Raw genomic sequence first — 21,240 nt, forward strand, 5'->3', positions numbered from 1 at the left:
CTGAGGCTGTATACGGAGCACAATGTGATTAGGACGCACCAGGAGACTGCGCTGAGTAATGTGATATATGACATCTGTATACTGTGTGTGACTGAGGCTGTATACCGAGCAGAACCGAACTTGTATTGGAAAACAGCTGCAGATTAGTGTACTGACTCAGACAGATACAGAAGTGTCATATATCACATTACTCAGCGCAGTCTTGTGGTGCGTCCTAGTCACATTGCTCCGTATACAGCCTCAGTCACACACAGTATACAGGTGTCATATATCACATTACTCAGCGCAGTCTCCTGGTGCGTCCTAGTCACATTGCTCCGTATACAGCCTCAGTCACACACAGTATACAGGTGTCATATATCACATTACTCAGCGCAGTCTCCTGGTGCATCCTAGTCACATTGTGCTCCATATACAGCCTCAGTCACACACCGTATACAGGTGTCATATATCACATTACTCAGCGCAGTCTGCTGGTGCGTCCTAGTCACATTGCTCCGTATACAGCCTCAGTCACACACAGTATACAGTGTGTCATATATCACATTACTCAGCGCAGTCTGCTGGTGCGTCCTAGTCACATTGCTCCGTATACAGCCTCAGTCACACACAGTATACAGGTGTCATATATCACATTACTCAGCGCAGTCTCCTGGTGCATCCTAGTCACATTGTGCTCCATATACAGCCTCAGTCACACACAGTTTTCAGGTGTCATATATCACATTACTCAGTGCAGTCTCCTGGTGCGTCCTAGCCACATTGTGCTCTGTATACAGCCTCAGTCACACACAGTATACAGGTGTCATATATCACATTACTCAGCGCAGTCTCCTGGTGCGTCCTAGTCACATTGCTCCGTATACAGCCTCAGTCACACACACAGTATACAGGTGTCATATATCACATTACTCAGCGCAGTCTCCTGGTGCATTCTAGTCACATTGTGCTCCGTATACAGCCTCAGTCACACACAGTATACAGGTGTCATATATCACATTACTCAGCGCAGTCTCCTGGTGCGTCCTAGCCACATTGTGCTCTGTATACAGCCTCAGTCACACACAGTATACAGGTGTCATATATCACATTACTCAGCGCAGTCTCCTGGTGCGTCCTAGTCACATTGCTCCGTATACAGCCTCAGTCACACACACAGTATACAGGTGTCATATATCACATTACTCAGCGCAGTCTCCTGGTGCGTCCTAGTCACATGGTGCTCCGTATACAGCCTCAGTCACACACAGTATACAGGTGTCATATATCACATTACTCAGCGCAGTCTCCTGGTGCATCCTAGTCACATTGTGCTCCATATACAGCCTCAGTCACACACAGTATACAGGTGTCATATATCACATTACTCAGCGCAGTCTCCTGGTGCGTCCTAGTCACATTGTGCTCCGTATACAGCCTCAGTCACACACAGTATACAGGTGTCACATATCACATTACTCAGCGCAGTCTCCTGGTGCATCCTAGTCACATTGTACTCCGTATACAGCCTCAGTCACACACAGTTTTCAGGTGTCATATATCACATTACTCAGCGCAGTCTCCTGGTGCGTCCTAGCCACATTGTGCTCTGTATACAGCCTCAGTCACACACAGTATACAGGTGTCATATATCACATTACTCAGCGCAGTCTCCTGGTGCGTCCTAGCCACATTGTGCTCTGTATACAGCCTCAGTCACACACAGTATACAGGTGTCATATATCACATTACTCAGCGCAGTCTCCTGGTGCGTCCTAGTCACATTGCTCCGTATACAGCCTCAGTCACACACACAGTATACAGGTGTCATATATCACATTACTCAGCGCAGTCTCCTGGTGCGTCCTAGTCACATTGCTCCGTATACAGCCTCAGTCACACACAGTATACAGGTGTCATATATCACATTACTCAGCGCAGTCTCCTAGTGCGTCCTAGTCACATTGCTCCGTATACAGCCTCAGTCACACACAGTATACAGGTGTCATATATCACATTACACAGCGCAGTCTCCTGGTGCGTCCTAGTCACATTGTGCCCTGCATACAGCCTCAGTCACACACAGTATACAGGTGTCATATATCACATTACTTAGCACAGTCTCCTGGTGCGTTCTAGTCACATTGCATTGCAACTGAGACACATTTTTAGCAATAAGGACTCAGAGGCTAGGAGATTCTTATGCGACCTGTATGTATGTATGTGTGCGTCAGCTGGAATCCCAGCTGGAATTCACACTTCCGGCCCGGTCGCCACCGGCTATATTGCCCACCGCCCGAGTGGGAATACTGGGCTGCGGCCAGGATTGCAACCGGACTGCCCATCTGGCACTTCTGGGATCCCGGAGGTCCACAACGTGGCTAGTGCAGAGAGCCCACAAGGATCTATCTAGCGCTCGCCCTTCTGCCGGCATACTGGGCGCTAGTAATTCATACTGAACCCTAATATGGGACCTGCTAACTACAGTTAAATACATTACATAGAACATATGTACAACAGTAGGCCTAAATGCCAGCAACAGGACTGGGGTGTGTGTGTGGGGTGGGGGGTGGGCGAGTAGGAGGTAAAGGAGTAATTACCCCTAATTGGGTTGGTCCCGGAACACCTGGTTAGTCATGGAGGAGGGAAATTGTATCCCCCCTCCATGGCATGCACTTTTTTTTTCAGTCCAAGTTTTAAAAGAGTGGCCATGGTTACGCCACCATGTTTGATTACAGGCACGTGGGACTGCATTAGGCGGCCCTGCCTAGACACAACGTTTAAGTCTTCCATCTTTTTATTGCAGATATGCCAGAAAAATGACAAACAACGGAGCAGCCATTCTGTGGACTGCGCCAATGTTCACTATGAATTCTTAAGGAACTGTTGACATCATTGGGGCATGAGGAGAACTCAGCACTGGCATTATATGAGGCAAATCGTTTTTACCTCATGTCTCTGTGATGTCACTAGCTCCTACCAAATTAAGAGGTGATGTATATGTTTCAGGTGACAAAATGCTCTGCTGGGTGTGGCACCAGGGTTCTGCTGGGTGTAACACCATGGCCCTGCTGGGTGTGGCACTATGGCCCTGCCCCCTAGGTGACAAATGTATTTGAATTGAATAACTTTATTGCCATTGTACAAAAACAGACATCTTGATAACAATAGGATACCCCAGAGTTCATACTGAAGAAGGGCAGCCTTATTTGGTATTACGCTAACTATGCATGAGCGACGACACCTGGAAGCTCCGCTCTGATTTCTGACTAGAATGAAACCATCATATTGTTTCTAGAAGGTTCTATGAATTTTTTATTGACAATAAAATCAAATACATAAAAGTTAGCACCAAAATACGGTATGGTAGAAACAAATTTGATGGTTCCATGTTCCTCTTGCTCATTTTTGCAGAATACAGAATTAAACTTTTAGTGCATTTCACATCTTTGAAGAACAAATATTACGCTGCTCCTTATACAGTTAGAATGGTGTAATTTATGCACCCTATCCTTAAAAATGTTTTGCTACTCCTAAACCTTGGCAATCAGACATAGCGCGGCTATTAAATTCTTAATTCATATGTTCTACTTGAGATCTTGCTGACCCCTTAAGAAATTTCCCATAATCCATCACTGCTCTCCGTTCCAAGTGCGTCGTACAGTACTGTCGCTTATTAATTTAGCTGAAAGATGAGGCTGTATCTACAGTATAAAATATTTCTAGGTCATGAAGTATAAAATAACCTAAAATGGAGTCATTTTTCTGCCTGGATGAACGGCCAATTTCTTGATTAAAATTTATTTCCAGCTCATTATTGCTGGATACCAGGATTCTGCAGGGTGTAACGGAACAGCATATAACATCGCTAGGAACAGATGACATCATTGACGTCAAAGTCGCAGGATGAGGTCACGCGTTTACAGCAGAGCTATAATCATCTGTGGGGCGACATCCTCATCTAATACAAATTTCATGTTTGGTTTTAATTCTAATTCATCATTGTGGTTTCTGCAAAACCACCTTCAAGTGTTTTGGTCCGGATTCAGATTCTGGTTCGGTATAAGAGCCTGATTCAGGTTGGATCGCAATATGCGATCCAACCGCAAAGGCTACGAATTTTGATGCGGGTGCATGTGCAGTGACGGGATAGGGGGGGCAACGCTCCGTTTACAAGGAAGGCAGGAGACGGAGCTTTGCGGGGAGCGTGATCGGGGCAACTGCGTGACATCACACGCAGCCGCTGCGATCACTAAAATGGCGTGACCGTGGGGGAGGGGGGAGGCGGCGGTGGCGGTTAGGGTGCTGGATGGCCTTGCCCTGTGATTCAATAAATTAAAAATAATCAATAAAATCACCTAAAATCATCATTTTTGCAATCCAAAATCGAAAATACTGATTTAAAATCCAAATTCTGAACCGCGGGAAGGATTGTACCGAAATTGACTCTCCACGGGGGATCCAGTCCAGTTTTGGGGCCTAATTCAGACCTGATCGTAGCCATGCAAAATTTTGCGCGGCTACGATCAGCTACCCTGACATGTTGGGGGACGTTCAGCACAGGGCTAGTGCGCCCCACATGTCTGTCCCTCCCCCGACTGCACAGGTACAAAATCATCGCACGGCGGTGATGCTTTTGTACCTGAAGAGTAGCTCCCTACCAGTGCAGCTACCCGTCGCTCTCCGGGTCGCAGCGGCTGTGTGTAATGTCACGCAGCCATCGAGGCCCGCCCCCTTCCACCAAGCGAATGCCTCTGCCTGTCAATCAGACAGAGGCGATCGCTGGGCAGAGATGCGCAGTTCAGGTCAGCAGCGATCAGGTCTGTATTGGTTCGTTTCGAATCTTTAAACTTCGGGTGGATTCGGAGTTCTGCAGAACCGAACCGCACAACTCTAGTTTCGATCTGAGCAAATCATCTTCTCTGGACCAAATGAATATATATTCTGTAATACAGCTGGTGAGCTACAGGAATATGAATCTCCAGCATACAGCTCTTTATACGTTACCTGGTTCCATCAGAAAAAGATGCTATTTTTAACATGCTATTTCATTTAGCAATTAGTGTCTAGCAATTATTCAGAGCCCTGTCAGATTCATTTGCATATTACTTAAAGGGACAGGCAATGAGAAATATTTTAGTGGTTTTGATGCACGCGGATAGGTTGATGGTTCGTAATACACATATTTTGTGTCTTTTGCTACTCAACTATATCTATAAACATACTGTATATGGCGGAATTCCAGTAGCCTTGAAATGCCATTTTCTTGGTAAAAACTGAGATTTTATTGCAACCCGCGATAAGCCTCTGTGAAGAAATTATAATTCTCCATAGGTTTACCGCAAATTTCACTTCACCACCCCTGAGCAGGTGATACGTTGGAGAACGGCCCAGCTGAAATTCCTCCGTTGGGGCCTTCCTGGCCTCACACCACGCAACATATTTTCGCCATATGCGGTGATAATGGTTTGCGGTTACTTCTTTCCTAGCTTTAATCAGCGTAGGAATGACTTCCTCCGGAATGCCCTTTTCCTTCAGGATCCGGTGTTCAACCGCCATGCCGTCAAATGCAGCCGCGGTAAGTCTTGGAACAGACAGGGCCCCTGCTGCAGCAGGTCTTGTCTGAGCGGTAGAGGCCATGGGTCCTCTGACATCATTTCTTGAAGTTCCGGGTACCAAGCTCTTCTTGGCCAATCCGGAACAATGAGTATAGTTCTTACTCCTCTTCTCCTTATTATCCTCAGTACCTTTGGTATGAGAGGAATAGGAGGGAACACATAAACCGATCGGTACACCCACGGTGTTACTAGAGCGTCCACAGCTATCGCCTGCGGGTCTCTCGACCTGGCGCAATATTTTTCTAGCTTTTTGTTTAGGCGGGACGCCATCATGTCCACCTGTGGCTTTTTCCACCGGTTTACAATCATTTGAAAGACTTCTGGATGAAGTCCCCACTCTCCCGGGTGGAGGTCGTGCCTGCTGAGGAAGTCTGCTTCCCAGTTGTCCACTCCCGGAATGAACACTGCTGACAGTGCTAACACGTGATTTTCCGCCCATCGGAGAATCCTTGTGGCTTCTGCCATTGCCGTCCTGCTTCTCGTGCCGCCCTGTCAAATTACATGGGCGACCGCCGTGATGTTATCTGACTGGATCAGTACCGGCTGGTTTTGAAGCAGGGGTTTTGCCTGACTTAGGGCATTGTAAATGGCCCTCAGTTCCAGAATATTTATGTGCAGGGAAGTCTCCTGACTTGACCATAGTCCTTGGAAGTTTCTTCCCTGTGTGACTGCTCCCCAGCCTCGAAGGCTGGCATCCGTGGTCACCAGGACCCAGTCCTGTATGCCGAATCTGCGGCCCTCTTGAAGATGAGCACTCTGCAGCCACCACAGCAGAGACACCCTTGTCCTCGGAGACAGGGTTATCAGACGATGCATCTGAAGATGCGATCCGGACCACTTGTCCAACAGGTCCCACTGAAAGGTTCTTGCATGAAACCTGCCGAATGGAATCGCTTCGTAGGAAGCTACCATTTTTCCCAGGATCTGCGTGCAGTGATGCACCGACACCTGTTTTGGCTTTAGGAGGCCTCTGACTAGAGATGACAGCTCCTTGACCTTCTCCTCCGGGAGAAACACTTTTCTCTGTTCTGTGTCCAGAACCATCCCTAGGAACAGCAGACGTGTCGTAGGGACCAGCTGTGACTTTGGAATGTTTAGAATACAGCCGTGCTGTTGTAGCACTTCCCGAGATAGTGCTACCCCTACCAACAACTGCTCTCTGGACCTCGCCTTTATCAGGAGATCGTCCAAGTACGGGATAATTAAAACTCCCTTCTTTCGAAGGAGTATCATCATTTCGGCCATTACCTTGGTAAAGACCCTCGGAGCCGTGGATAGACCGAACGGCAACGTCTGGAATTGGTAATGACAATCTTGTACCACAAATCTGAGGTACTCCTGGTGAGGATGGTAAATGGGGACATGTAGGTAAGCATCCTTGATGTCCAGTGATACCATGTAATCCCCCTCGTCCAGGCTTGCAATAACCGCCCTGAGCAATTCCATCTTGAACTTGAATTTTTTTATATATGTGTTCAAGGATTTCAAATTTAAAATGGGTCTCACCAAACCGTCCGGTTTCGGTACCACAAACATTGTGGAATAGTAACCCCTTCCTTGTTGAAGTAGGGGCACCTTTACTATCACTTGTTGTGAATACAGCTTGTGAATTGCCTGTAACACTGCCTCCCTGCCTGAGGGAGTGGTTGGCAAGACAGATTTGAGGAAACGGCGGGGGGGAGACGTCTCGAATTCCAGCTTGTACCCCTGAGATACTACTTGAAGGATCCAGGGACCCACCCGTGAGCGAGCCGACTGATTGCTGAAGTTTTTGAGACGGGCCCCCACCGTACCTGGCTCCGCCTGTGAAGCCCCAGCGTCATGCTGTGGACTTAGAGGAAGCGGGGGAGGACTTTTGCTCCTGGGAACTGGCTGTATGCTGCAGCTTCTTTCCCCTACCTCTGCCTCTGGGCAGAAAGGAGGCGCCTTTAACCCGCTTGCCCCTATTGGGCCGAAAGGACTGTACCTGATAATACGGTGCTTTCTTTGGTTGTGAGGGAACATGGGATAAAAATGTAAACTTCCCAGCTGTTGCTGTGGAAACGAGGTCCGAGAGACCATCCCCGAACAACTCCTCACCCTTATAAGGCAGAACTTCCATGTGTCGTTTGGAATCTGCATCTCCTGTCCACTGCCGAGTCCATAACCCTCTCCTGGCAGAAATGGACATTGCACTAATTTTGGATGCCAGCCGGCAAATATCCCTCTGTGCATCCCTCATGTATAAAAGTGCGTCTTTTATATGCTCTACGTTTAGCAATATAGTGTCCCTGTCTAGGGTATCTATATTTTCTGACAGGGAATCTGACCACGCAGCAGCAGCGCTGCACATCCAGGCTGAAGCTATAGCCGGTCTCAGTATAACACCTGTGTGTGTATATATAGATTTCAGGATAGCCTCCTGCTTTCTATCAGCAGATTCCTTCAGGGCGGCCGTATCCGGAGATGGTAGTGCCACCTTCTTTGACAAGCGTGTGAGCGCTTTATCCACCCTAGGGGATGTTTCCCAGCGTGACCTATCCTCTGGCGGGAAAGGGTACGCCATTAGTAACCTCTTAGAAATTACCAGCTTTTTATCAGGGGAAGCCCACGCTTCTTCACACACTTCATTTAACTCTTTAGATGGAGGAAAAGCTACTGGTAGTTTTTTCTCTCTCAACATTATACCCTTTTTTGTGGTACCGGGGGTAACATCAGAAATGTGCAACACATTTTTCATTGCCTCAATCATGTAACGTGTGGCCCTACTGGAAGTTACATTAGTCTCATCGTCGTCGACACTGGAGTCAGTATCCGTGTCGACATCTGTGTCAGCCATCTGAGGTAGCGGACGTTTTAGAGCCCCTGATGGCTTTTGAGACGCCTGGGCAGGCACAGGCTGAGAAGCCGGCTGTCCCACAATAGGTATGTCGCCAAACCTTTTATGCAAGGAGTCGACACTGTCGCGTAAGTCCTTCCACAGCACCATCCACTCAGGTGTCGACCCCGCAGGGGGTGACATCACGTTTACAGGCATTTGCTCCGCCTCCACATAAGCCTCCTCATCAAACATGTCGACACAGCCGTACCGACACACCACAAACACACAGGGAATGCTCTGACAGAGGACAGGACCCCACAAAGCCCTTTGGGGAGACAGAGAGAGAGTATGCCAGCACACACCAGAACGCTATATAACACAGGGATCCCACTATCAATGAGTGTTTTCCCTTATAGCTGCTTTTTTATATATATATCATATATATATATTATCTATACTGCGCCTAAATTTAGTGCCCCCCCTCTCTTTTTTACCCTTCTGTAGTGTTCAGACTGCAGGGGAGAGCCAGGGAGCTTCCTTCCAGCGGAACTGTGAGGGAAAAATGGCGCCAGTGTGCTGAGGGAGAAGCCCCGCCCCCTTTTCGGCGGACTTTCTCCCGCTTTTTCTGGAATACTGGCAGGGGTAATTTTACATCTATATAGCCTCTAGGACTATATATGATGTATATTTGCCAGCCAAGGTGTCATATATTGCCCTCAGGGCGCCCCCCCCCAGCGCCCTGCACCCATCAGTGACCGGAGTGTGAAGTGTGTATGAGGAGCAATGGCGCACAGCTGCAGTGCTGTGCGCTACCTTGGTGAAGACCGAAGTCTTCTGCCGCCGATTTTCCGGACCTCTTCGTTGCTTCTGGCTCTGTAAGGGGGACGGCGGCGCGGCTCCGGGAACGAACACCAAGGTCGGGTCCTGCGGTCGATCCCTCTGGAGCTAATGGTGTCCAGTAGCCTAAGAAGCCCAAACTACCACCTGTTAGGTAGGTTCGCTTCTTCTCCCCTTAGTCCCTCGCTGCAGTGAGTCTGTTGCCAGCAGATCTCACTGTAAAATAAAAAAACTAAATATACTTTCTTTCTAGGTGCTCAGGAGAGCCCCTAGTGTGCATCCAGCTCGGCCGGGCACAAGAATCTAACTGAGGTCTGGAGGAGGGTCTTAGTGGGAGGAGCCAGTGCACACCAGTAGTCTAAAAGCTTTCTTTATAGTTGTGCCCAGTCTCCTGCGGAGCCGCTAATCCCCATGGTCCTTACGGAGTCCCCAGCATCCACTTAGGACGTTAGAGAAAATATAAACAATCTGACTAGATTGCTTAGATTTTAAGCACAGATCACTCGTGTGTAGCCCCCTCAGCGATAGTGATGCGCGGCCCCGCACATCGCTATCGCCGGTGCTAGATTGGCTTGGTGAAGTGAGCGGCCCCCCGTCCTCCCCCGCATCGCTCAGCACACATCTCTCCCGTCTATATGGGCCTTAACTCTCTCTGCACATGTTACATTTGCCCCCCTGCAGTGAAGCACAGTGCTACCCAGATGCATGTTACATCTGACCCCCTGCAGCGCAGCATGGATTACCCAGGTGCACAGGTTACATCTGCCCCACCTGCAGTGCAGCACAGTATTACCCAAGTGCACAGGTTTCAACTGCTCCACCTGCAACGTAGCATGGTGTTACCAAGGTGCACAGTTTACATCTGCCTCACCTGCAGCGCAGCATGGCGTTATTGAGGTGTACAGGTTACATCTGCCCCACCTGCAGCACAGCATGGATTACCAAAATGCACAGGTTATATCTGCCCCACCTGCAGTGCAGCATGGATTACCCAGGTGCACAGGTTACATCTGCCCCACCTGCAGTGCAGCACGGTGTTACCAAGGTGCACAGGTTACATCTGCCCCACCTGCAGTGCAGCACGGTGTTACCCAGGTGCACAGGTTACATCTGCCCCCCCTGCAGTACAGCATTGTGTTACCCAGGTGCACAGGTTACATCTGCCCCCCTGCAGTGCAGCATGGATTACCCAGGTGCACAGGTTACATCTGCCCCCCTGCAGTACAGCATTGTGTTAACCAGGTGCACAGGTTACATCTGCCCCACCTGCAGTGCAGCATGGATTACCCAGGTGCACAGGTTACATCTGCCCCACCTGCAGCACAGCATGGATTACCCAGGTGCACAGGTTACATCTGCCCCACCTGCAGTGCAGCATGGATTACCCAGGTGCACAGGTTACATCTGCCCCACCTGCAGTGCAGCATGGATTACCCAGGTGCACAGGTTACATCTGCCCCACCTGCAGTGCAGCACAGTATTACCCAGGTACACAGGTTACATCTGCCCCTCCTGCAGTACAGCATGGTGTTACCCAGGTGCACAGGTTACATCTGCCCCTCCTGCAGTACAGCACAGTGTTACCCAGGTGCACAGGTTACATCTGCCCCACCTGCAGTGCAGCATTGTGTTACCCAGGTGCACAGGTTACATCTGCCCCACCTGCAGTGCAGCATGGATTACCCAGGTGCACAGGTTACATCTGCCCCACCTGCAGTGCAGCATGGATTACCCAGGTGCACAGGTTACATCTGCCCCACCTGCAGTGCAGCATTGTGTTACCCAGGTGCACAGGTTACATCTGCCCCCCTGCAGTGCAGCATTGTGTTACCCAGGTGCACAGGTTACATCTGCCCCACCTGCAGTGCAGCATTGTGTTACCCAGGTGCACAGGTTACATCTGCCCCCCTGCAGTGCAGCATGGATTACCCAGGTGCACAGGTTACATCTGCCCCACCTGCAGTGCAGCATGGATTACCCAGGTGCACAGGTTACATCTGCCCCACCTGCAGTGCAGCATGGATTACCCAGGTGCACAGGTTACATCTGCCCCACCTGCAGTGCAGCATGGATTACCCAGGTGCACAGGTTACATCTGCCCCACCTGCAGTGCAGCATGGATTACCCAGGTGCACAGGTTACATCTGCCCCACCTGCAGTGCAGCATTGTGTTATCCAGGTGCACAGGTTACATCTGCCCCCCTGCAGTGCAGCATTGTGTTACCCAGGTTCACAGGTTACATCTGCCCCACCTGCAGTGCAGCATGGATTACCCAGGTGCACAGGTTACATCTGCCCCACCTGCAGTGCAGCATGGATTACCCAGGTGCACAGGTTACATCTGCCCCACCTGCAGTGCAGCATTGTGTTACCCAGGTGCACAGGTTACATCTGCCCCCCTGCAGTGCAGCATTGTGTTACCCAGGTGCACAGGTTACATCTGCCCCACCTGCAGTGCAGCATTGTGTTACCCAGGTGCACAGGTTACATCTGCCCCCCTGCAGTGCAGCATGGATTACCCAGGTGCACAGGTTACATCTGCCCCACCTGCAGTGCAGCATGGATTACCCAGGTGCACAGGTTACATCTGCCCCACCTGCAGTGCAGCATGGATTACCCAGGTGCACAGGTTACATCTGCCCCACCTGCAGTGCAGCATGGATTACCCAGGTGCACAGGTTACATTTGCCCCACCTGCAGTGCAGCATTGTGTTATCCAGGTGCACAGGTTACATCTGCCCCCCTGCAGTGCAGCATTGTGTTACCCAGGTGCACAGGTTACATCTGCCCCCCCTGCAGTACAGCATTGTGTTACCCAGGTGCACAGGTTACATCTGCCCCCCTGCAGTGCAGCATGGATTACCCAGGTGCACAGGTTACATCTGCCCCCCTGCAGTACAGCATTGTGTTACCCAGGTGCACAGGTTACATCTGCTCCACCTGCAGTGCAGCATGGATTACCCAGGTGCACAGGTTACATCTGCCCCACCTGCAGTGCAGCATTGTGTTACCCAGGTGCACAGGTTACATCTGCCCCACCTGCAGTGCAGCATTGTGTTACCCAGGTGCACAGGTTACATCTGCCCCCCCTGCAGTACAGCATTGTGTTACCCAGGTGCACAGGTTACATCTGCCCCACCTGCAGTGCAGCATTGTGTTACCCAGGTGCACAGGTTACATCTGCCCCCCTGCAGTGCAGCATTGTGTTACCCAGGTGCACAGGTTACATCTGCCCCACCTGCAGTGCAGCATTGTGTTACCCAGGTGCACAGGTTACATCTGCCCCCCTGCAGTGCAGCATGGATTACCCAGGTGCACAGGTTACATCTGCCCCCCTGCAGTGCAGCATTGTGTTACCCAGGTGCACAGGTTACATCTGCCCCCCCTGCAGTACAGCATTGTGTTACCCAGGTGCACAGGTTACATCTGCCCCCCTGCAGTGCAGCATGGATTACCCAGGTGCACAGGTTACATCTGCCCCCCTGCAGTACAGCATTGTGTTACCCAGGTGCACAGGTTACATCTGCTCCACCTGCAGTGCAGCATGGATTACCCAGGTGCACAGGTTACATCTGCCCCACCTGCAGTGCAGCATTGTGTTACCCAGGTGCACAGGTTACATCTGCCCCACCTGCAGTGCAGCATTGTGTTACCCAGGTGCACAGGTTACATCTGCCCCCCCTGCAGTACAGCATTGTGTTACCCAGGTGCACAGGTTACATCTGCCCCACCTGCAGTGCAGCATTGTGTTACCCAGGTGCACAGGTTACATCTGCCCCCCTGCAGTGCAGCATTGTGTTACCCAGGTGCACAGGTTACATCTGCCCCACCTGCAGTACAGCATTGTGTTACCCAGGTGCACAGGTTACATCTGCCCCACCTGCAGTGCAGCATGGATTACCCAGGTGCACAGGTTACATCTGCCCCCCTGCAGTACAGCATTGTGTTACCCAGGTGCACAGGTTACATCTGCCCCACGTGCAGCGCAGCACGGTGTTACCCAGGTGCACAGTTATTGCTTTGCTCCCTGCTCAGAATCAGACCCAATATGTATAAATGTTGTTTTATTTTTTTCACTTAAAATGCGGCAAAAAAAATAAAAGGAAGCCAATGATTTGCAGGAAAAATTAACAACTGAAGGATATGAGTTACCATAAAGACGGCTGATGTCTCGCATGATTACTGCCATGTATTCCGCTGTCTCCTAAGGACATCATGTGACAGACAGGATAACCACATTATCTGGAATAGAGGGCTCCAGCGCTGTCTGGCAGCAAGTTATCACCGAGCACGCCAGCAACTGGCTCCGCGGTAATGGACGGGAAAGCGTGTTCCTATCCCACAGACGGGTCCTCTACCTTTCCCGTGTACCATGCAGATCAAAGAGAAATATTCATCAAACGATGTCATCTCCAGTGAGATAAACAAAGGGCTCATTCCGCAGTGTGATAACTCAGACACAGTGCGTAATTAGGCCCGGAAGGATTCTGTAATAACATATGTTAAGTATTTCACATGGCATAGAAATTGTTAATTATATATATATATATATATATATATATATATATATATATATATATATAGAACCACAGAAATCAGGTGGCACTCACAGACTTGAGACTTGTGGTGAAATCAAACTTCACTCCGTGAAGAAATTTATTGTGAAACAGGTAATTTAATTTATTGTGAAACAGGCTGGGAGTCGTGACGGTGGGGGTAAGTGGGGTCTTTAGATGGTATTTATACACTGTATTTTGCACTTGTGAATTGTCTGAGGAAGGGGATACGTCCCCGAAACGTTACCTGTTTCACAATAAATTTCTTCACGGAGTGAAGTTTGATTTCACAAGTCTCAAGTCTGTGAGTGCCACCTGATTTCTGTGGTTCTACATTGGTGGGCCTGCTGGTCCACAAGGAAGGGCACCACAGCCAGCTGCTTTGGAGGAGTGACGGGGCAATCTTGGGATATATATATATATACATACATACATATACTGTATATATATATATATATATATATACATCCAGATGTCCAAGTAGTCGGCACTCCTGATAAAGTAAATGTAATGTATATATATATATATATTATATAGCTGAGGCAGCTCAATAACACTCTTTACGAGTGATAGTGGCCCAGCGCACTAAGGGTTACGTTACCCCTTCGTTGGGCCCGTCTCTGGGAATTTGCGCACCACACAGAAAGCTAGGGACTTGTGCTTGTGCAGTAGAAACTAAAGTCCAGACCAGGCTTTTTATTACACTTGTCAAAGGTAAATGAAAAAAAAAATGTAATATTTTATTTTTAAAATAAACCGAAAGTATTTTTACAAAAAAGAAAAAAATATTGAAAAATGTTTAAACATTGCTCAAAGCATAAATCTCTCGTCTGATCCTAAGGTGCGCCAGGAACTGGGCGTCTAGCTACAGTACAGACGGATACGGAATATAACTCAGTCTGCAGATGCACCAATAACTCATCTGCCACAGAGCTACAGAGTACGGTGGGTATAGGGAAAGCATAGCTGACTACAAACCACCATGGAATTGTAGCACCAGGCCTCACTCTCAAACTAGGATTATAGAGAACACCCAGGGGTGCAATAATAGCTGTTACAGGGGGTGCTAAGAAGAATGGAGGCCTACGGAGTGGATGGACATGTATCACGTCTATCCTCTCTCTTCTCCTGGATTTGTTGTCCCCTCCCATAAGCAACATGGCGGTTTGAAGGTGTTCTATGATGTCAGCGGACCTCATTTATAAAACACGTGGCCATGCGTTGCAAACTGCTTTGGTTTTGCACCACTGCGACTGTTTGGTCAGCCCACCACCCACTCCGTGAGGGACACAGCGTAACAACAATCACAGTCAGATGTCACAGCGACCACAGCAGCACAGTGTGAAACAGGGATGCAAAAACTGCACGTCAGACTCATCGCCCAACAATTAGGAGCCCTACTGTACTTATCAATTAAAATGCTGATTTTCTACTCGCAACATAATATCCTAAAGCAACACAGTTATATGGCCGGCGTCAAGGGTTAGCGTCATCGGTTGCTGAACCGGTCTCTGTGAGCCAGCACGCGGATGCTCAGCGGAGCTGAAAACCCAGATTTGGGCTTTGAGTTCCGTTTGATACAAATAAAATAATGTTTAAAATTAGATTCAAATATTTAAATAAAATAAACGCAGAAATCTCATCTATTAAATGTATTCATAATAAATAGCAGGGCTGTTACTAGGAGTGTGCGGAAGGGGCACCGCACATAGCGCTAGGGGGCACTGTTGGCAGCACTTGTCAATTATCTGTTTTAATTACTTTCACTTGCAGCTTCCCCCCTTTCCCAGAATCTCCTACCCTGACCCCTTCTGTCACTAATACCTATATAACATTTAGGAACTGAACTTGAGATTTCTTTGTTATTCAGTCACACTGTCCTTTATTACATTTCAAGATGCTGACATACTAAGGATTCAAACCCATTGCTTGTGTCATTGCAGTCAGACACTGTTCATTGAGCTATCTGCTCTTGCATAGAAAGGTAGATAATTCTAACTACTTGATATATATAATCAGTAGCGGATCTTGCCACGGGCAAGCAGGACTTTTGCCCGGGGCGCCGCCTTCCGGAGGGCGCTGGCGCCATCCGGAGGGCGCCGCACCATGGCAAGATCCGCCACTGCTGTGCCCTCCGCTGCCCGCTGTGTCCCCCCGGCTCCTGCGGCTGTGGTCCCGTGAAGGGAACTAGACGCGTAGCGTCTAGTTTCCCTTCGCGGAGAGGACCTTTGCTGAGCGGTGCGCAATGACGTCATCACGCACCGCACAGCAAAGGTCCTCTCCGCGAAGGGAACTAGACGCTACGCGTCTAGTTTCCCTTCGCGGAGAGGACCTTTTGCTGTGCGGTGCGCGATGACGTCATCGCGCACCGCTTCTGCTGTACAGGGGGCGTAACTGACCACGCCCCCTGTATTAAGCCACGCCCCAATTCCCTGCCCGGGGCGCCGAGGGCCCTCGAACCGGCCCTGTATATAATATCTCTAAAATGTGGGAAGGGGCATCCTAGCATGGGCTTTCTCTGGGACCAATCTTCTCATGCACCTTCACCACGAGGCATGCACCTTATGTCCCCATTTAAAAAAATGGGGGCGCCAATTCTCTTTCTGGCACAGGGCAACAAAAAGTCCAGTTATGGCTCTGATAAATAGTACATCATTCATCGGCGGGATTATACAATAAAGGGTTTACCGCTATAACACTGCTATTTCCTAGCAACCCTCAGTTGTATAGCGCGAGACATAAACATATATCCACACACACACACACACACATATATATATATATATATATATATATATATATATGTACATGCACGTGTGCAGGTCGTTTTCACAGGCCACAGGGCTTTTCACTATTTGATGAACTTGGCCCCTCAGACTTTTACGTACTGTGAAATGATGTCAATGAGTGAAGAGAAAGGGAGCGTCTACGAGTTTTAATTGGCCCCTGAGGTGGGACCTGAATTCCCTCAGAAAGACTATAAGGGGCATTTTTAATACCAAGAACTGAAAACTGGATATATTACCTGCAAGACACACGAACCAGCGAAACGCCAGCAGTTTCCATAGCAACTTCATCCTCGCTTTGTGGGGTCGAACGTCTCTTCAGCCACTCAGATCTGCGGCAACTTTTACTCTTTTATCTGTGGGAGAGAAGCAGCAAGTTTAGAATTCTCCGTCTGTCACTGGTGTGCCGGCACAAGCCTGCCTCTCCCTCTCTGCTCCGTCCTAGCGTATCGATCTCGCCCTATATCCCCCCTCCCGCCATCCCCTGCCATGTGACGGATGACCTGAATCCAGCGATGCACCTATTATGTCAATCCAGGAAGGTGCACGCGCACATGCTGGAAATATTACAGACCCCCACATATTGACGTTAGGTTGAGACATCCGCAGATCAATTGAAATATAATACTCCGTCATTGGTTGGAACCTCTGCTGGCAACACGAGCGGATTGTGTCTTTACACTAACGCAGCACAGCGCCGGGCCAAGGAACGCTGCGGAAGATGAACAAGGATGTTCCCTCCTCCCCTCCCTCCAAAGCTCTTTAAACTGCACCTGTCGCCTGCTCCTATAGAGGCTGATTAAGAGTTAGGTGCCAATTTTGCCTAAGTGCATAGTTAGCTGAACATTATTCTGCACTGCAGGAGGTGCAGGTGCAATTATTTACTCCGCATGCGTGGTATATACTGGGCGCTCAATGTGGTAAGCCCCCACACCACCCCCCTGCAGGACACGATGGGTCCTCAGACATCTTGCCTCAATGTGCCCCATAGCGGGAGACGCCTGGCGTGAGTGAGCTGACCGGTCCCGTGCCACTCTGTTAGCGTCGGGCGTCTTTTCATTTGCCGCAAATGCATCTAATTCGCATCGCTATGCGAATAGGACGCACACGAGGACTCTGCTGATTAAAATGATATGCGGCACGCTTATCTGTGTGCGTCTGCGGCTGTATCTGCATACGCAATGGTACGTTACAGTGTTTTCTGAGAATGCACGGTAGCGTAGCATTTCATTCTAGTTTAGCCTGTGGGGTATGATATAAGCCCCTTCTTGCTGGAACCTGGTTGTGCCTAAAAACAAATTTTCCCTTTTGAATTAGCCAAAATCATGCAGGTTCCAGCAGACATTATATTATTACAATGGACCCGGTAATGAGGTTCTTTTTGGATGTCATTATGAAATATTGCAGATCATCACATAATCTAGGATGAGAACATCTAGTGATAACTGCATAGTGGATGCAGAACCGTGCACACTGCTCAGTATAGATAAATGAGGGGAAAAAAATGCAGGAACAAAACATGGGACTGTCTTTATTACATGTGTCCTGAGAGTGAGGGGACACCGGGACTGTCTGTATTACGTGTGTCCTGAGAGTGAGGGGACACCGTGACTGTCTGTATTACACGTGTCCTGAGAGTGAGGGGACACTGGGACTGTCTGTATTACATGTGTCCTGAGAGTGAGGGGACACCAGGACTGTCTGTATTACACGTGTCCTGAGAGTGAGGGGACACCGGGACTGTCTGTATTACATGTGTCCTGAGAGTGAGGAGACACCGGGACTGTCTGTATTACCTGTGTCCTGAGAGTGAGGGGACACCGGGACTGTCTGTATTACACGTGTCCTGAGAGTGAGGGGACACCGGGACTGTCTGTATTACATGTGTCCTGACAGTGCAGAGACACTGGGACTGTCTGTATTACATGTTTCCTGAAAGTGAGGGGACACCGGGACTGTCTGTATTACACGTGTCCTGAGAGTGAGGGGACACCGGAACTGTCTGTATTACGCGTGTCCTGACAGTGAGGGGACACCGGGACTGTCTGTAATACATGTGTCCTGAGAGTGCAGAGACACCGGGACTGTCTGTATTACATGTTTCCTGAGAGCGAGGGGACACCGGGACTGTCTGTATTACATGTGTCCTGAGAGTGAGGAGACACTGGGACTGTCTGTATTACACGTGTCCTGAGAGTGAGGGGACACCGGGACTGTCTGTATTACATGTGTTCTGAGAGTGAGGAGACACCGGGACTGTCTGTATTACATGTGTCCTGAGAGTGAGGAGACACCGGGACTGTCTGTATTACCTGTGTCCTGAGAGTGAGGGGACACCGGGACTGTCTGTATTACACGTGTCCTGAGAGTGAGGGGACACCGGGACTGTCTGTATTACATGTGTCCTGAGAGTGCAGAGACACCGGGACTGTCTGTATTACATGTTTCCTGAAAGTGAGGGGACACCAGGACTGTCTGTATTACACGTGTCCTGAGAGTGAGGGGACACCGGAACTGTCTGTATTACGCGTGTCCTGACAGTGAGGGGACACCGGGACTGTCTGTATTACATGTGTCCTGAGAGTGCAGAGACACCGGGACTGTCTGTATTACATGTTTCCTGAGAGCGAGGGGACACCGGGACTGTCTGTATTACATGTGTCCTGAGAGTGAGGGGACACTGGGACTGTCTGTATTACACGTGTCCTGAGAGTGAGGGGACACCGGGACTGTCTGTATTACATGTGTTCTGAGAGTGAGGAGACACCGGGACTGTCTATTTTACATGTGTCCTGAGAGTGAGGAGACACCGGGACTGTCTGTATTACATGTGTCCTGAGAGTGAGGGGAAACCGGGACTGTCTGTATTACATGTGTCCTGAGAGTGAGGGGACACCGGGACTGTCTGTATTACATGTGTCCTGAGAGTGAGAGGACACCGGGACTGTCTGTATTACATGTGTACTGAGAGTGAGGGGGCACTGGGACTATCTGTATTACATGTGTCCTGAGAGTGAGAGGACACCGGAACTGTCTGTATTACATGTGTCCTGAGAGTGAGGGGACACCGGGACTGTCTGTATAACATGTGTCCTGAGAGTGAGGGGACACCGGGACTGTCTGTATTACATGTGTCCTGAGAGTGAGGGGACACCGGGACTGTCTGCATTACGCGTGTCCTAAGAGTGAGGGGACACCGGGACTGTCTGTATTACATGTGTCCTGAGAGTGAGGAGACACCGGGACTGTCTGTATTACATGTGTCCTGAGAGTGAGGGGGCACTGGGACTGTCTGTATTACATGTGTCCTGAGAGTGAGGAGACACCGGGACTGTCTGTATTACATGTGTCCTGAGAGTGAGGGGACACCGGGACTGTCTGTATTACATGTGTCCTGAGAGTGAGTGGACACCGGGGCTGTCTGTATTACATGTGTCCTGACAGTGAGGGGACACAGGGACTGTCTGTATTACATGTGTCCTGAAAGTGAGGGGACACCGGGACTGTCTGTATTACACGTGTCCTGAGAGTGAGGGGACACCGGGACTGTCTGTATTACACGTGCCCTGAGAGTGAGGGGACACAGGGATTGTCTGTATCACGTGTCCTGAAAGTGAGGGGACACCGGGACTGTCTGTATTACACATGTCCTGAGAGTGAGGGGACACCGGGACTGTCTGTATTACACGTGTCCTGAGAGTGAGTGGCACCGGAAATGTCTGTATTACATGTGTCCTGAGAGCGAGGGGACACTGGGACAGTCTGTATTACACGTATCCTGAGAGTGAGTGGACACCGGGACTGTCTGTATTACATGTGTCCTGAGAGTGAGGGGACACCGGGACTGTCTGTATTACACGTGTCCTGAGAGTGAGGGGACACCGGGACTGTCTGTACTACATGTGTCCTGAGAGTGAGGAGACACCGGGACTGTCTGTATTACACGTGTCCTGAGAATGAGGGGACACCGGGACTGTCTGTATTACATGTGTCCTGAGAGTGAGGAGACATTGGGGCTGTCTGTATTACACGTGTCCTGAGAGCGAGGGGACCCCGGGACTGTCTGTATTACACGTGTCCTGAGAGTGAGTGGACACCGTGACTGTCTGTATTACATGTGTCCTGAGAGTGAGAGGACACCGGGACTGTCTGTATTACATGTGTCCTGAGAGTGAGAGGACACCCGGACTGTCTGGATTACATGTGTCCTGAGAGTGAGGGGACACCGTGACTGTCTATATTACATGTGTCTTGAGAGTGACGGGACACCGGGACTGTCTGTATTACATGTGTCCTGAGAGTGAGGGGACACCGGGACTGTCTGTATTACATGTGTCCTGAGAGTGAGAGGACACCGGGACTGTCTGCATTACATGTGTACTGAGAGTGAGGGGGCACTGGGACTGTCTGCATTACATGTGTCCTGAGAGCGAGTGGACACCGGGACTGTCTGTATTACATGTGTCCTGAGAGTGAGGGGACACCGGGACTGTCTGTATTACACGTGTCCTGAGAGTGAGGAGACACCGGGACTGTCTGTATTACATGTGTCCTAAAAGGGAAAGGACGCCGGGACTGTCTGTATTACATGTGTCCTAAAAGGGAAAGGACGCCGGGACTGTCTGTATTACACGTGTCCTGAGAGTGAGGGGACACCGGGATTG

General features: G+C 49.6%; 1 protein-coding gene across 4 annotated transcripts in view; it reads right to left on the reverse strand.

Moving 5' to 3' along the window:
* Positions 1-21,240, reverse strand: part of LOC134958605 (contactin-4-like) — a 399,552-nt gene that overhangs the window by 154,894 nt on the left and 223,418 nt on the right. For all 4 annotated transcript variants that reach the window (XM_063941309.1, XM_063941311.1, XM_063941308.1 and 1 more), the window contains exon 2: positions 16,816-16,932. In XM_063941309.1, coding sequence (XP_063797379.1) covers positions 16,816-16,867 — 52 coding nt within the window. In that variant the 5' untranslated portion in view covers positions 16,868-16,932. The remainder of the gene's footprint in view (positions 1-16,815; positions 16,933-21,240) is intronic.

The sequence above is a fragment of the Pseudophryne corroboree genome, chromosome 9, assembly GCF_028390025.1.
Source record: "Pseudophryne corroboree isolate aPseCor3 chromosome 9, aPseCor3.hap2, whole genome shotgun sequence".
Taxonomy (NCBI): Eukaryota; Metazoa; Chordata; class Amphibia; order Anura; family Myobatrachidae; genus Pseudophryne; species Pseudophryne corroboree.